The sequence below is a fragment of the Thamnophis sirtalis genome, unplaced genomic scaffold, assembly GCF_051295495.1.
Source record: "Thamnophis sirtalis isolate CommonGarterSnake01/CBP01778 unplaced genomic scaffold, rThaSir2_p1.2 scaffold_6, whole genome shotgun sequence".
In the NCBI taxonomy this organism is placed as follows: domain Eukaryota; kingdom Metazoa; phylum Chordata; class Lepidosauria; order Squamata; family Natricidae; genus Thamnophis; species Thamnophis sirtalis.
The window spans coordinates 67,830,014-67,847,723 of NW_028261386.1; the positions used below are offsets into that span (position 1 = coordinate 67,830,014).

General features: G+C 38.4%; 1 protein-coding gene across 1 annotated transcript in view; it reads right to left on the minus strand.

Moving 5' to 3' along the window:
- Positions 1-17,581, minus strand: part of ACTN2 (actinin alpha 2) — a 71,156-nt gene extending 53,575 nt beyond the window's left edge. The window contains exons 1-3 of the mRNA XM_087718055.1: positions 17,167-17,581; positions 2,569-2,683; positions 687-806 (exon numbers count right to left, since the gene is read on the minus strand). Coding sequence (XP_087574181.1) covers positions 687-806; positions 2,569-2,683; positions 17,167-17,298 — 367 coding nt within the window. The 5' untranslated portion in view covers positions 17,299-17,581. The remainder of the gene's footprint in view (positions 1-686; positions 807-2,568; positions 2,684-17,166) is intronic.
- Positions 17,582-17,710: the final 129 nt, after the last annotated feature.

A 17,710-nucleotide genomic window follows, 5' to 3' on the forward strand; every position in this document is an offset into this window, starting at 1 on the left:
GAGCGAACCGGCAGAAGCAGCAGCCGGAACCCATCCCTGGTTGTTGTAAGTGTGAAAAATGGCCATGTCACTTTTTTCAGTGCCATTTATTTATTTATTTATTTATTTATTTATTTGTTTGTTTGTTTGTTTATTTATTTATTTATTTATTTATTAGACTTATATACCGCTTCATAGGGCTTTCAGCCCTCTCTAAGCGGTTTACAATTTTTTTTTAGCAAATTGAGTCAGCAACTTGCCCCCACAGTCCGGGTCCTCATTTCACCCACCTCGGAAGGATGGAAGGCTGAGTCGACCTTGAACCGGTAAGATTTGAACCGCTGAACTGCAGATCACAGTCAGCTAAAGTGGCCTGCAGTACTGCACCCCAACCACTGCACCACCTTGGCTCTTTGTAACTTTGAATGATCACTAAATGAACTGTTGTAAGTCAAAGGCTACCTGTATTTTAAGTGTGGCAAAAGTATTTTCAATAGTACCTGAAAATGCTAAGGTCTTCGCTATTCAAAACAAGCACTCTGCTACAGCTATTTCAAACAAGAAGTTTTTTGGGGGAAAAATGTGTTTCGAAATGTAGTACATAGTTGTTTTTTGAAGGCATATTGTATATATAATGACCCCAAGCAGCACTAAAAATGTAGGTTCATGATGAAGGAAAAGTCTTGTTATTAATACTCCCCACATACCTTCTGCACCAATTGAGACGAGTTTGACACCTTTGCTTGCTATAAAATCCAGAGCTTTGTTGACATTTGCAATTTTATGGAAGCGCATCTTTCCTCTATCTGGTTTCGGAAGTCTTTCTCCTGCAGGAAAGAAAATCAAAAATATTTGTGAGTACTGGAATCTGGCTGCACTACTCTAGTAGGAGAAGCATGCTCTTTGCTATCTAAAACCAAAGGTGGCTGGTGGATTAACAGAGAAGATGCAAACTATCGCACCAAAATTGCCTTTTGCTTCTTGCCTCTATATTGAATGTTTTTAATATTTCTATATTTATGATTTTAATTGTAAGCCATCCGGAGGTGCTTTGCAGAGTGAGTTGGATGATATATAAATTTAATAAATAAATACACAAATAAAACTAAAATCTATTCTTCCTTGAAGATTTATTTTAATGTCTGAGCTCATTTGAATGTAATAAAATGACTCATTTTACTTTTACTTTACTTTTACTCATTATTTAATTTTATTGATGCGGTAAAAACGGTTGCATCTTTCCAAGCTATGATATACAGTTTGTATATTCACATTTTAGCTTAATTTTTAGTCCTTTAGAATGCTTCAAGCATTAAAAATTAATGTACTAATTTTTTAATGTTTAGTTCACTTCAGATCCAAGGAAAAGGAACCAGAGATGGCTCTCAGCATCCTTTATCATTGCCCATCGTCGCTGTTTCTGAATCAACATCTGGAGGGCCATCGAGTATCTAGAACTGCTCTAAATACACCAATAAATGATTTGAAAGTAGCATTTACTATCCCACCAAGATCTTACTTCAGATTAATCCATAAAGATATTATTTAAAAATAGTTGGCCTTCATTTCTTTATGCTGTGAATATAATACATTTGAAGAAATGTTGGCTTATATGCCAAGTCATGCGATGTAATTCCTATTGGTTATGTAACATTATCATGAAAGGCAATTATGGGTTGAAATTGTATGTTAAATTCAAAAAGCTGGCATATTTCCATCTATGAAGAAGTTTGGATATAATGAATTTGAAGTGTTGTAAAAAGGTTGGAAGTATGCTGGCTCCCAGGCTCCAAAGCCTATCTTAATAAAATTTGCTTTAATGCATTTGCATTCAAATTTATGCAATTCCAAAAGAGAAGTGAAAGAGAACATGATGTTTCAATATTATGTTTTAAACTGAAATATATGCTTGTGTATATGCTATATTTTAAGATAAATATTTAGAATTAGATACAGTTTAGATAAATAGTACTTATCTAAGTTTTTAAGTAGGTTTAATTCTTTAATTGTATAGGTTTTTAAGTTATCTGGATTTTTTTTAATTTTTTAAGCATTTGGTTTCTTCTTCTGCTTAGAAGTTTAATTATACAATCTTTTCTTCTTCTCATTACATACTTTTTTATGCAACAGATAAGGTTACTTTTTTGAAGTCTTTCATAGAACAGTAGTATCGTTATATAATTAATACTAGTATTTAGTTATAAACTAATAATGAAGATTTTTCAACAAACGATTTTAACATGTATTAAAATTGTATTTAAAAATACTGAGTGCAATCCTGGATACTACAAAGAGAAAGCAAAAGTAAGAGCGGTCCATTGGAACAAGAAACTGCACAAGCATTGTGATTATATGAATATTATTCTTCTGCAATTTTGGTATTTGCTTTCCCTTTCTTTACTTTTTCTCTTTTCAAACTTACATAGGTTTTTTTGGGGGGGATACTATTAATAGAACTGTGATTAATAATAAACATTGCTTCTCAATCAGCAACAACTTTTGGAGTCAGAACTGTCATGACATCAAAAAACCATGAGGTAGGTTCTGAGTTGGAAATATATCTTGACAAGGTGCTATCTTTAAACAAACCTGAAATGACTTCCAAGAGTAGCATCAGTTTCAGTCCATTTCTGAAATCGTCTTCAATGTTCTCAATCTGGGTTCCAGCTTTCCGCAGATGGGAATTGCACCAGGCTGTAAATGTCTGCCAATGCAATGAAGGACCTTGTTTAAAAAGCTATTCATTTTAATAATAAGCTACAGATACTCAGTTTCAGGCATTAACATCCTGAGTCAAAATTGAAATACTACAATTCTAGAAATTGAAATACTACAATTTGAGAAAATGGCTCATTTTATGACAAATGTACATCATGTCTGTTTTGTATTTAATAAAGAACAAGGGGCAGCATTTACAGGATTTTAATATGGTAGTTCTTATTCTTGCTATATATACTGTATGCAGAGGTAGTTGCTGCCGGCATTATTGCCTGTTACTATGTTGCTTGCACATGCGCAGTTGCCTATAAATTGTTCAGCACATGCGCAGATCATTATAAAATAACTAAAAAAACATGTCTGCAATGGCATGGGAAGCCGGATAACTGGTTTGGGGGAATGGTGAGCCTGCTGTCCCTACGGGTTTGGCAACCCAGTCGCAATTTCTACTACCAGTTCAGGCGAACCAATGCGAACTTCTGACTGTATGTACCCTGTGTTACATATTCCCGGTTCTCAAAGAGCACTTCCCTACATCCATCATCTTCACTCCTCGAACTCTCAGAATGAATCTCAAGGGACCTTTGTCTCTGACAATCTGGAATGCTGACAATAAGAAGTGAATATCTAAAGCTGTTGCAGATCTAGGAACATAATAAAAAGCAATCAAAATCCTCTCCTTATTTCTACACACAATGAAGTGCTTGAGGAGGAGCTGAAGAGCCAGCAAGCTACCATTCCTCTTACAAATTGTGAAGCTCAGGAGTCAGAAGAGACGATGAGGGAAGATTGCTCTCTAGTGGGGAAAGAAAGCCACAATGAGCTCAGTTCTCTAACATTTCTGAAGTCATAGAAACACTGGAGATGCTTTCAAAACAGCTCAGTGCCCTTAAACCACCTCAGTTTTCCCCAATTTAGCACACTCTCTCAAACTGCCTAACCAGCAGGGTCAATAGCTGTCTTGCATAGAAATTCTCACAGACTCTTTACAGTTTGGAAAAGCGTCTACCTTACTCCAGCTTTTAAATATTATGCCATTTAATAAATGCATGTTCACCACTTTTATGGAGGACAAATGCATTTATTTCTCATCTTTATAGACTGCCAGAATTCAATGTGGTGAAGGGTGGCTGACATATACTGAATATAACATGTAAAATAACAAAAGTAGCATGTCAATACACTTATACTGTATTGGCTAATGTCATCTTCAGTAAGAATGATGTATATTTTATTGCATATACAGGTAGTCCTTGATGTACAACAGTTCACTTAGTGACTTTGGAAGTTACAATGGCCCTGAAAAAAGTGACTTATGACCATTATTCACACATACGACCGTTCCATCATCCGCGTGGCCACATGATCAAAATTCAGATGCTTGGCAACTGACTCATATTTATGACGGTTGCAGTGCCTTGGGGTCTTGTGATCTCCTTTTGCAACCTTCTAACAAGCAAAGTTAATGGGGAAACCAGATTCACTTAACCATGTTACTAACTTAACAACAGTAATGATTCACTTAACTACTGTGGCAAGAAAGATTGTAAAATGGGGCAAAATTCACGTAACAAATATTTTACTTAGCAACAGAAATTTTGGACTCTGTTGTGTTCATAAGTTGAGGGCTTCCTGTACATTTCACACATCAAAGCATCATCGGGATGAAGTTACATATCAATTATCAGTCCATTGGGTTGGGGGGAAACAGCAATGCCATAAGAGCCCAATTTCTACATGAAAAGGAGAAAGGTATCTGAAAATAAGAACATCTAAACTAGACTGGTAAGAAGAGCTATTAATTAATTAGTGTCTTGCAGCCTCTGTAAACAGTCCCTGTAACCATGTGCTACATTATAATGAAGGCAGCTTTCTCCATCTGCTAGCTTCCAGATGTGCTGAGATTATAAATCCCTCCAGGAAACTACCAGAGCATTATTTTACTTACTCTGCAAAGATACTTAAGGAGTTCTGTGTTTTGTTTTGTAATCATACTGTATTTTAACTTAGAATTGACATTTAAATATGCAGCTACTTGAATACACATAAGAATAAGTAATTGGATAAGTAATTGATTCATTATGACTGTTGCTATTCTCCCCCGACCCCATCCTTAGATCAGTGGCAAAACTATGAAGTTGCTTGTATATTTTATTTATGGCACTGTCCTCACTTCCAATAAATCTGTTTTTTACCCTCATCTTCAGTACAGTGATTTCTGACTCAACTAGCATAGATAAAGTAGTTGTATAGTTTACACAATGTTTCACTCCAAGAGTTCTGTAAGTTTGCTCATTAATGCTCCAATTCTTATCACAACTATCTTGACAGCAAAAATCTGGTGAATTTTTCACACTATGGGAGACTACTGGCTTGAGACATTTTGTCTGAGAAGTTAACCACTGTGCAAATGGATTTGACTTTATGATGCATCAGAATCAAGTTAAGTCCCAGAATTTTTCTATTCTGTACACAGTAATAAATATAATATTATGTATAGTACAGATTGCATATTATTCTGCCTCTAGTATCTTACACAACTCAGAAAACTACTATTACTTTGCCATAGTACTATGGCAATCACCATAAACCCCTAGAGAAAGAGAAGAAAATTATCTGTGCTACGTGTTATCTGTCCAAACTTTTTTATTCTTTGTTTTATCTCTAATTCCTCTTTCACTGTGAATTGCAAATGTAATTACTTAATAGGTTAGATCAGGGGTGTCAAATTCAAGGGCCAGGGACCGGATCAAGCCCACAGGGTTTTTAGATTTGGCCCGTGGGGCTACCCTGGAAACAGCAAAGGATCTGCCCCACACAACTCTCCCAAGTTCCATTTTCACTGGCAGAGGGTTGCTGGAGGCCATGGTAGCCGAAAATGGAGCTCGAGAGTCCGTTTTCATTGACAGCACTTGGGCCGCCACAGGCGCCCCCGACAGGAGTGACGTTGAGCTGGCCACACTGACCTTATCCATGCCCCCAAGACCACCAAGGTCAAACACAATCCTGATGCGGCCCTCAATGAAATTGAATTTGATGGTAGGATATCATTGCCATGGGGTCATGGAAAAGTCTAAATATGTCACATTTACAGAGCAAATGTATATACCTACAGAAATAAAGCATTTTGAATTCATTTAGAATGGGCAGGGATAAACTTAATAAGATTCATTTTTTAAAAAAGATATACCTAGGACTGCATCCTTAATAGTATTTTTATACAATATGATCCTTTAAAATTGTTCCTTCCTGGGATACCCATCAAAGCCACATAAGCAGATGCAGTGCCCATTCCATTGTAGGTAGCCTTCTGCTTTGTGTCTTGATTCAGTTTCCATGTGTTGAAAGAACAAGGTGCTGCCTCTGATTAATTTTTCCTATTAATATCATTGAGGTAGAATTCAAAATATACTCATTTCTGAGCAGTCAAGCTACAAGCAACATATATCACTAATAGCCTACATATCCCTTGGGACTGGAAAAGATCCTATATTTAATAGACCATTTATTGTTCACCATTCAACACATTGAGCAAGAGATCAGATAGCAGCTGGGGAAATCTTGAAAAAACACCAATATGTGTCACCGTGTGACAATTAAATGCTTTACAGCGCCAATTTTCCAATTCTAAGGTTTCCCTGTGGGTTTTTTTTTCTATTAAATAAATAAAAATACATCTGAGGATATTTTAGGAACTGTTAATAATGTATGGTGGTAGTAAGTGACAAAGGCATAGGGAAAAGCTTGAATTTGCTATTTTTTGTCTACAACAGGACAGATGGGCAGTTGTTACTTAATTGATCCAGACATCCAGATGTCTTTCCTAGAGACAATATTTCTGCTGTTCAAGTATTGCAGACCAAACAATTATTTAATTATTTGCTGCTGCTGGGACAATGGGAACTTGAATTAGACTCTCCACAAGGGCCACAATGGTGATAGCGAAAATTTTAGTGGAAAGTATATGGCAGTGATGGCTCACCCTTTCTGGAGTGAGGGCCCAAAGCAGGAGCAGGCATAAATGCACATGCACCCCCAAAATGCTCCTCGCATGAGCCCCGCCCCGTACATGTGTACCAGAGAAGCAATGACCTGGTGGGAGGCGCATGCATATGTGTGGTGGAGCTGAACTAGAGTGACGGCTTGTGTGCCCACAGAGAGGGGGATATGTGCCACCTGTGGTACACATGCCATAGGTTTGCCATCACAGGTATATCGGTTGGTCAGATACTTCCTGTGTAGAAATCACATACAAGTCACAATAATATCTCATTTATCATGGTATCATCACACAAATGGATACAAATTATGTCAGTGGTATCACACACTGATGCAAATTAGTTACATTCTTGGCATTGTTTGATAATGTTTCAACACACAACACCTCATTTGCCTCCCTGCAGACGCTCATGATTTCCTGCCTTAAGCATTCACGCTATTTGGTGGATATTAAGACATTTTAAGTGAATACTTTTAACATCCCTAGCTAGTATCCTTATATTTCTAACCACCACAAGTTAATATAAAACAATGACGATGATTTTGACGATTGGTTACATAATCAGCCAGATGTTTAGACTGGATTTCGCATTTTAATCCATCCATCAAATCGTTCCCAAAGATCTGAGATAGACAGATGCTTTGTTTGATGGTGGTATAGGTATTGTTGCAGGATGTAAGCTGTTCCAAGTAAAGCTGCCACTGATGGTGATTTTGTCAGTGCCAATGGTATTCAAGTGGTGCTCCAGTTGTTTTGGGATTCCACCCAAAGTCCCTATTACTATCTTTATTTCTTTAGCCACAGTCATTTTACTTCTATTTGCAGGACTTTATATTCTGCTTCCCCCCCACTAGTTCTTTTTCTTCTACTCTGCTGTCTCCAGGTATTGCAGTCCACTATCCAGATGATTTTTTTTTGTCTTTCTTATCAACAGTTGCTAAGCCTGGGGTGTTAGACTGCTATTAGTTAAACTTGTACGCTACCCAACTCTTCCCAAATATTGCACTTTCCAGATGGGCTGGATTACATCAAGGATTACTTCCTGCTAGCATGAAGAAGAGGGCAAGACTCCATTAAACGTTCAGGGATTCAAGCTGAGGAAAAATGCTCTATCATATAGCAAATTAAACCCAAGCACCCACCCAGCATACCCAGTGCATAACTCAAAAAGCCTTGTTATAATCTGCCAGGAACTTGTCAAATCTTCTGCTTATCACCTGGTATCAAAGAGAAAGAGAGAGATTTAGCTAAATGCTGTCAAGCTACAATGCAAATCAGGCAACACAGTTCTATTGCAAAGAGATTGTGTCTCATGAATGACGGTGAATATACGTGTCCCAGGATAATGTTGCAGGATCCAATCTAGGTCGGTCACTGGGGCCAGAGGTTTAGTCTCCCAAGCTTTCAGTCTCGTGCTGGAGCCCATCTTCAGGGAATTTGTTTCTAGCAGAGCATGCGTTGTTCTCTCTCTGTGTGTGTGGTATTTATAGTGCCTGTTGTATGTGGCTTTTAGATGTTGATTCTCTCTAGTACCATATTAGTCATTTAACAGACAGTTGTCCATAGAGCTAAAATGTCAGGTCCAGAGTACTCCCAAACCAACCAAGAAAAATATTACAAAGGGATTTAATATATTGAGATATTCAAAGGGCTTCTACTTTCTATTTCCTGTTCTAGTTCCATTTTGGAACTCTTTAAGTGTAGATACTTTATCAAAACAAAGAAAAGGAAGAAGGGGAAAAACTTTTTTTTTTACAGATGAGCATCTCAGTTTTATAGGAGTAACAAATGACATTTGTAACCCCCCTTATAATGTTCTGGCTATGCTGACTTTACACATGATTTTTTAAGATGGCTACAATAGCTACTTAATTTACTTTTACTTACACATCAATTTGGTCAGGGAAATGCAGAATCCTTTTCTCTTACTGGTGCATCTACCCATGCTTTTCCCAATACATGTATCACATTTAACTTATATTCCAGTTTATAAGAAAATTGGGCATTTGGTCAGATGCTTTTTCTCTCAAGAGTAATTAGTCAGTATTTCCTTAGGTAGAACTCTACAGTTGCCAAGTATGACCACAGATGGCAGACAGCGAAGAATCTCCAGGAGAGAGTATCGGCTGCAATATTAAGGAGAGCCCCCTTTGAGAGAGGAAACTTCTTGTAAAATTTCTCACATAGGAAACTGCACACTTTCATACCCATTGCTATTCCAGAACTTTTGCTTCTCTTCCCTCCGGAATCTAAATAATTTCCACCACCCAACAGAGCAAACTGCAACTGGATGGCAGAACACTGCTGTTTACTGCAGTGGCAATAGAGAAGCAAGGCTTGCTAAAAGAGAAGAGAGTTATACTCTGCTCCTATAATGATCCTAATTAGAAGTACTACTTCTGAACTGCTAGGAACAGTGAACAAACAACATTCACTGCAAAAGTCTTACTATGAAAGACTGGAATTTTAGCTAGTCTCAGGAGCATGCTTGTAAACTATTAATAGAATATTCTGTACATTCTTAGCATTCTGAAGCCAGCACAACTGGAATTCTGTAAAGAAGAATCAGATTTACGCAGCTGCTACTGAAGGGAAGCTAAGCATAAAAGCTGACTATATCTAGAAAATTAACTTGCTTAGCCCCAGGAAATTTAGCTAGACAAATACCTGAGTGTTCATGCCACACCTAATGTAGGTGTCACCTTTATTTCTTCTTTTCATTAAAGTAAACATAACCAATTCCTGCAACTGTTTTTCAAATGTTTTAGCCTCCAGTCCCCTAAGCAACAAAGATGATTAGGGACTGGAGCCTAAAACATATGAAGAATGGTTGCAGAAATTGGGTATGTCTAGTTTAGTGAAAAGAAGGACTAGAGGCGGCATGATAGCAGTATTCCAATATCTAAGGTGCTGCCACAAAGAAGAGGGAAGCTTCTCCAAAGCACCTGAAGGCAGGATGGAAAGTAATCAAGGTGAGAACTGACCTAGAACTAAGGAGACATTTCTTGACAGTTAGAAAAATTAATCAGTGGAATGACTTGCCTTCAGAAGTTGTGGGTACTCCAACAATGGAGGTTTTTAAGAAAGGATTGAACAACCATGACTCGCAAATGGTATAGGGTTTCCTGCCTGAGCAGGGGGCTGGACTAGAAGACCTCCAAAGTCCTGTCCATCTCTGTTATTCTGCTAGATAATCTAAGACCATAATGGTGAACCTATGGCACTCATGCCAGAGGTAGCACGCAGAGCACTCTCTGTGGGCATGTGCGCTGCTGTTGCCAGCTGCTCTTCTGGTTTCCGACACGCCGGCCAACTGGTCTTCGCTGGTGCTGGAGCATCAGAAAACAGCCAAAAAAACAGCCAAAAAAAGGTCTGAAAATGGCCTGAAAAACAGCCTGAAAACCATTTTTCAGGCTATTTTTTGGGCCAAAAAAAAAGGCATGCGCACACTGGCCAGCTGTTTTTGGGATTCCGGCACATACACGTATGTTCTGTTTTGGGCACTTAGTGCTGAAATGATTTGCCATCACTGGTCTAAGGCATAATAGCAGAGACCATTCTCATGAGCGTACCGGAGGGTGGTGGTGGAATTAAAGCTGGCCACCTATAAAGCCTTTCATGGTGTAGTGCCTGGTTATTTGTGGGGCTGCCTATCTTGGCCAGTTTCTGCCCATCCAGTAATCCAGATCAAGCAGAGTTAGATTTAAAAAGGGGGGTCAACCTTATTTGTCTCAGCATCTGCCCTATGGAACAGTATCCCTCCAGAGACCTATATAACTCTCATCTCGGTGATATTCCAAAGACCTTTGAAAACCTGGCTGTTTTCCTAGGCCTAGGTGTGGAATCTCTTTTGATTATTTTGGGGTATGTTACTTATGGCTATTGTTTTGTTTTATTTTATTTTTAACATACCTGTTTTTGTCTCTTCTTTTTGCTTTCTTTAAGGCTCTAATTTTAATTGCATAAATAAATGGAACTGTTGAAGTGCACATGGCAACAATGACTGAAATGTATATACATAGCTTCTGCCACTACAGTAGAACTACGGATTTTCCTTATATGGCTTTTAGAAGCCTACACAGAATAACAAAGAAAAAGAATCTTTAGAACTGAAGATTGACAGCATTAATACAGTAGAGCTTCACATAATAGTCCTTGTAAGAACCTCTAGCAAAATTATATTTGGAGCTGTGGTTCCCTAATGCATTTCCCTTGAGACCCAGCACCTGAATAACACTTTTAATTAACATAGACTACTTCATGATGCCCCAGCAACCAGCATATTTCTCTTGATATGCAGCATGACCTCTGCTTCTGTTCTTTTCATGCACACATATCGTTACAGTATAAAGTTTTGGAGAAGCAATTTCACAGTTATTAATGCCACTGAAAAGGGACATGGATTTCTCATTTTCCTCCTGTATGTTATATATTCTGCAACAATAACAGCAAACCTTAGCACTGCATCCCATTATTAAAACATTACTTTCTATCTCAACTGAATTTTGGACAGCTAGTTCAGCTAGGCCAGGCAGTTGAAGAGGCTGTACATTACCTAAGTCCTACTGTATTTCAAAATAATTTTCCTAGCAATTTCATCTGCAAAATGATTGTTCACTGCCAGTCACTGCCTGTGAAGCAGAACAAGGAGCATTTTTTGAGATCAGGTTTGTCTACCAGAAGGTCAAATTTTCATGGGGCTGTAACTATGTAGCCCACCTCTTTTAGATGTATATAGTACATGCAAGATTCTAAAGCAGGGATGTCCAAACTTGGAAACTTAAAGACTGGTGGACTTCAACTCCCAGAATTCCCCAGCCAGCTGGCCTTAAAATTCCCAAGTTTGGACACCACTGTTCTAAAGCCCTAACCCTAACCCTCATTTTAGTTTATTTATTCAATGACTGATACAGTCTGGACCAAATGTCTAAGAGAATTACCAAATCCAGACCCAAAATGAGAACCAAAATTCACAATACCAGACGAACCGAAGTAATCAAATCTGTCAGACACACTGGTGGAGCTGAAGCCCAAAACTATAGAGAACAACAACCAGCCTATACAGAACAAATGAAGTTATCTACAAATTCATTACATATTTTTCTCAGAAAAGAATCAATCTCTTCTGGCAGTTGGTGACAGTAAATGCCAACTGTCACCACTTCCATCTGGCCTTCCCTGTGTGTCTAACAGGTCAGTAACCCTCATCCTGATGAACAAATCTTTTTATATTCATTTACCCACCCTGTGTGGGCTGGGTAATTAATCCTTTCCTCAACATTAGTGTGGTGCCCAACATCTCTGCCTCCAGCACTAATGCTTTCTTCGGTAGAAGAAACAGGCACTGTGCCAATCCTACCTAGCCACATCCAGACTAGGATAACCAAGGATTTTTGAAGGAAGCTATTCTGCCTACAATCAGGACCCGATAAAGTGGCTATGCCCTAGGTGAAGGATTAGCCCTCACAAAAATCTTCGTAAATGGAGGCAGCCTCCTTCTTGCATCCTACATTAAAGCAAAATCATGCTACAACAATATCATTCTGGGTTTTACCTGCCTATGGAGTCTCCAATATGCCCTATAGTTTTGAAATATGAATCTGACAGCATATGAAGATTTATATTTGATTTCCCCTTAGAGGTCCCAATGTGGAGCAACACAAAGTATCTACTAGAGGTTGAGATTTAAGTAAATGTGTTTTCTTGCAATATTTTTATACTATTGTAACAAAGCTCAGTGCATTGTTCCATACATAAGATGCCTCTTACATTCATTGCATCAACGGGTACAATTAATGTTGTATTTGATCTACAGTCTGTGGCAGCATTCTGCATGTCCCTTTTCTCTTCTTGCCATTGTGGGCTATTTTTGTAGCAAGCTTTGGAGGATTTTAAATAGATATGCCCAAATGGAAAGGCAGATTACACTGTGCTGAAGATGAAGGTACACTTTTTTTGTGAGGACATAGCAGTTTAGCTCTGTTAACTGCCCAGCTCTAAAAATGTCATCTCAGTAGTTAGTCCCGTTCATGCTCCCAAATAAGTAAGCATGGGATTGCAACTTATATTACGTTAACTTATGTCATCTAGAATTCCTTGTCATTCCAGAGATGGTATTCAGCCGGTTCGGGGCGGTTCACCCAAACTGGTAGCAGAAATCACAGGTGGGCCTGCCCACCCGCCCCAGCTCTATGCTATCCTACTTAGACACATTTTTTAAGCCAGGCGCATGCGCGGAAGGCGCTCACGCACCCATTTCACGTGTGCATGTGTGCAAATTGGGCGAGAGAGTGTGAAGTGAACTGGTGGTAATGAAATGTGCAATCCACTACTGTGTCATTCCTTGTAAATTTCCTCATTGACTGACTGACTTTTCAAGTTCTAACAGTCATTCTAGCAAAACATTTTCAAGGAAAATCAAAAGCCCCTATGCAGTACCCAAATGAACTTGTAGCCTTCCCAAGTATATCTAAGACTATCATCACATACAGACAATGTCCACCATTTTTTTTTATTCTGTCCTGTGGTGCAGCTTCCTAACACCTCTTCATGATACAGAGACCTGCATACATATATTTTGCTGGTGCTTGTTTTACATGATGTCCAGAGTGCATGCTGTCACAAAGGAAGACCATATTTTTCAATGGTAATTAGACTAGAGCCTGCCTGTGTGGGGCCCTTCTGGATCCTCTGTTTGTCCTATGGTTATTCTCCCCATAAAAGATATTTCAAGGGGTTCACTGAGCCAACAAGAAAAAAGAATGGTTGTGTTGATGATTGCAGACTTAAAGCACTGCTTGAATTGGCTTAAACATACTTAGTTTTAAACTTAGCATTAGTTTTCAATCACCATGCACATTTTTAAAAATCAGATCTGATCCTATTTGCAGCTCTTCATAACTCATCTTCTTGCACTGAATAAAATGATAGTTCCCCAAATTGTCCTCCTGTTTAAGATTAAGTACATGATATATAGACAAATAGCATTCTGTTATATAACACCCACATTTATGGAAATCTATGGAACAAAGGATTCCACACCAAGGAGTTTGAATGATTGCAGGAACCCTGTGCTACAATATGAGCTGGAGTTATAATTAGGTGTCATGGCCATTGTAATCCTAAGGACGTCATCATGTCTTACCAACAACTGTTGACAGTTCTCATACCAGGCATATCCTGAAATGGCAAGTCTGCCGAGGGCAGCCCACAATAGAAACAATGGCATTTATTTTTGTCCTGTTCCAAGATTGTCTCATAGTACATATATGCTAGCCAACTGCTGGGCTTGTTTGGCTGTTCAATATTAGATTACTGGTTTGAACAAAGCTCAGCAACCATGCAAATCATTGTATAAATGGATTTCAGGAATGTACTTTGGGGAGCTTATTTTTAACATCATGGAGAAAAAAGCCTGCCACCCTCAGAATTTGAAAATCCACCAGTCCTACTGGGAGAGTATGTTGCTTCCTGAAATCCAAATAACAGACTTTTCTCATGCCAAGAAAAGCGATTGCCTTGCCTCAGGTGTTATTTATAGATATACCCATCCAGTTAACCTCTTCCCTTTCTTAAAGACTAAGCACAATGTAAAGCTATGAAGGTTGCAATCCACCAGCCACTCAAATCAAATGAATTTGTTGAAGGGAGTGTGGGGAGAGAAATCCCACTGAAAGGGCTGGAGTGCAATGGAGCAATGTTTTAGAGATTATTTCTTTTTACCATTTTCATCCTGAAATAGTAGGGATTTTAAACGTTTTGTCTAATTGGGACTAAACAATAAAAACAAAAATGATAGGTTTCTGTAATTATATTTTATTCATTAAACATGAAACTGTGTTAACTGAACATTTAAAGATGTGTCATACATCTTTAAATGATGTATGATACATTGACTGGTACTAATGGTTGATACTGGTTGCTGCTACATTCGTAAAACTTTATTATTATTATTATTATTATCATCATCATCATCATTACTATTATTATTCCACTACTCAGAACATTGTACGTTTTAAGAAGGTACTTGGTTGATACCTGGGACACTGGCCGCAACCCGTATCAACCATTAGCACCAGTCAATGGTATTTGTGATGCACTTTTGAATGTTCAGTTGATTGAGTTTCATGTTTAATGAATTATTGATGATGATGATGATGATGATGATGATGATGATGATGTATTCTGTACTGTAACATGTGTTATGCTATGGTAATTCTTTGGTAGCCTCCATTAAAATTGTTCCATTTTTGTGAGTTTTTAAGAAAAAAATTAAAGAATTTCTGAATTCTAAATAAAGCCAGTTATGCCACTAGAAATCAAACCATTCAAAGCCTCGATTGAAAAAAATATCTGCTCTTTTCCACAAAATAAATAACTGCTAAAGAAAATAACAATAGCAATAGCACTTATATACAGCTTCACAATGTCTTACAGCCCTCTCTAAGCGGTTTACAGAGTCAGCATATTGCCCCCAACAATCTGGGTCCTCATTTTACTGACCTTGGAAGGATATAAGGCTGAATTAACATTGAGCCGCTGAGACTCGAAATGCTGTGAAAAAGTTCAGAAAATGGCTACATTTACATACTCCCCCAAAAGTCCTGATTTGTTGTCCTTTGAACAAGTTCTCCTGGTCTATCATGCTAAACTGACAATTCATGTACTAGTCTAATAAGCTTAATAACTTAGCACTCAATAACTTATGGGAATCATGAAAGTCAATAATCATGGACTTAAAAAGTGACTTAATGCAATGTATGAACACAGCCTTTTTCATTGACTTTTTTTTTAACTTTAATGGACTACTACATTCAGGATAGTGTATGGGGGATTTCTAACCAAGCACAATACAGTTTTACAATGGATAACTAGACCTGGAAAAACTGCAGATCAGTCCGCCCTCAGTTGTAAAGTTCAAAGGTGACCTTGGCCCAGACACTCAGACTCAGTTTAGCTTCCTTCATAAAGTAAGAATAAAATTGAGTCTAATGTATTTGTGACATCTTACAAGCTCTTTCTACAGCACAATGCTGTCAAATCATTACCCCAAACAACATCATGCTATGTTTCAAAGACAGTAGCTGCAGATAGTATGATCAGGACTATAATATGTGAACAGCCTAACTTTTTCCTTCAGTGTCATGATCCCAATAACACCCTCAACTTTTATTTGCATTAGGTGGAAAGCTGTTCATTATCACTGCGAGGGTGGCTGCAGATTTTTTTTAAGAAAAGAGAGAATCCTTAAAGTGTTGAATGTACTGTGTAGTTTGACTCCAAGCTGTATATTTGATTAAAACTTCCTCTATAAATATGCACCATGTTGAGCTTGGAGTACTGGCTGGCCTTCTTAAATCAGAGGACAAAGGAAAAAAAAACATGATGTGATTAGGAGAGTTGACATAATTCTATTATTACTATAATCTTTTGATCTATCTGCATTGGACATGCAGTAAGATAAAAGACAACATTATTCAAAAGAAGTGCTAAAGTAGCAAAAATAATCTTATATAACTTTTGACCAAGAAAAGATGATTCTTCATTTATTCCTAATCATTGGACCAATTCACAGAACTTTATAAATGTGCTGAATAATCTTAGTTGAAGGACTGACCCTAAACATGGACTAAAATCCCAAACTATTCCTGATGGGACTCTTGCCATGTACACAGTGAGGCATAAAGTTAGAAGCCCAAGTTCTGAGCATCAATAATAAGAACTTAGTGAGCTTCTGATGAAATTTAGAGAAGCAAAGGCTTACTTCTACATTTACTCTCATCCCATCAACTGCATTTCAGAAAGTATTTCCAGGATCATGTTCATAAGGGTCTTCCTTTGTGCCCAAGTACCAACAAAGAGCCAGAAACGGTATGCAGGGCCATGTTAGAAGAGACAAGCAAATGTATTAACTACCTGTATGGAGTTGGTTTGTGTTTTACCTTTAACACCCCCAATCTATGAAGAAGCACCTGTGTTTCCTATAAAACTATACTTGCTTAAAGACAAACAAATGCATGCACACCTATAAACAGGTAACCATCAGTATGATGAAGTGGGTAAGGTAGTAGAGACACACAGATTCTAGTTCACTATTAGTGTGAAAACCTACTGGGTGACTGGGTTATCTGTCTCGGCACATAATCTACTTTATTCTATTCTTTGGGGAAATTTGGAGAAGGGATACCATATATTCTGCCTTTGGCTTTTGGCAGAAATCCAGTCTTAACAAATAAAGAAAGCAACACAATTCAAAATGCATGGTGAGACACTACCAGTGCTTCAAATGATAATACAACACCAAAATCTAACACCATCATCCTATCTTTCACTGCCCCTCCTCCTCCTCTATTTCTCACCCACCCACCCCTCCAGGTTTTCAACAAGTGAGTATTCTAGAGAGTGATATGACAATCAGCACAAATTCACATTCAACTGGAGATGGTTTTCTTTCGCTGGGCTTTTCTGACCTTCCTTTGCTGTTTCTCCCATGCTGGATCCAGGAGCAGGTCCCTGTCCCATTCATCCTCTTGGTTCATGTATTCATCCTCTTCATATTCGTAGCTGTAGTGTAGGTTAGAATTCATCTGAGTGGTCATCATCTTAGAGATCAGGTCCTTTTTCACTGCTGTAGATGGTTACTGTAACTTATGAAGGATCTTCTCAAGATGATTGTAACAATGGGGATGCTAAGATTTCTTGTAAAGGAAATTATTCTTGAAAAATGGCCCAAAGAGGGAAGGTTTCTCCCCCCCCCCTTTACTTGGCTCTGTACAGGAAGGGAAGATAGAAGAAGAGATAATAAAACTGATAGCGGGAGCTAGCCTTCACTTTCTCACTCAGTTTTCCTGCCCCTGGACTGCTGCTGCTGGCTGTAAGCCGGGCTCTGGCTGAAGGCAGCAGCTGGGCACGGCTTCTGCTTTTTATCCTCTCGCCTTGTCACCTGACCCTGCACTGCCTCGCTTGGGACATATCCATCCCCTTCCCCTCCCTGCCTGGACGTTTTGAAGTTCT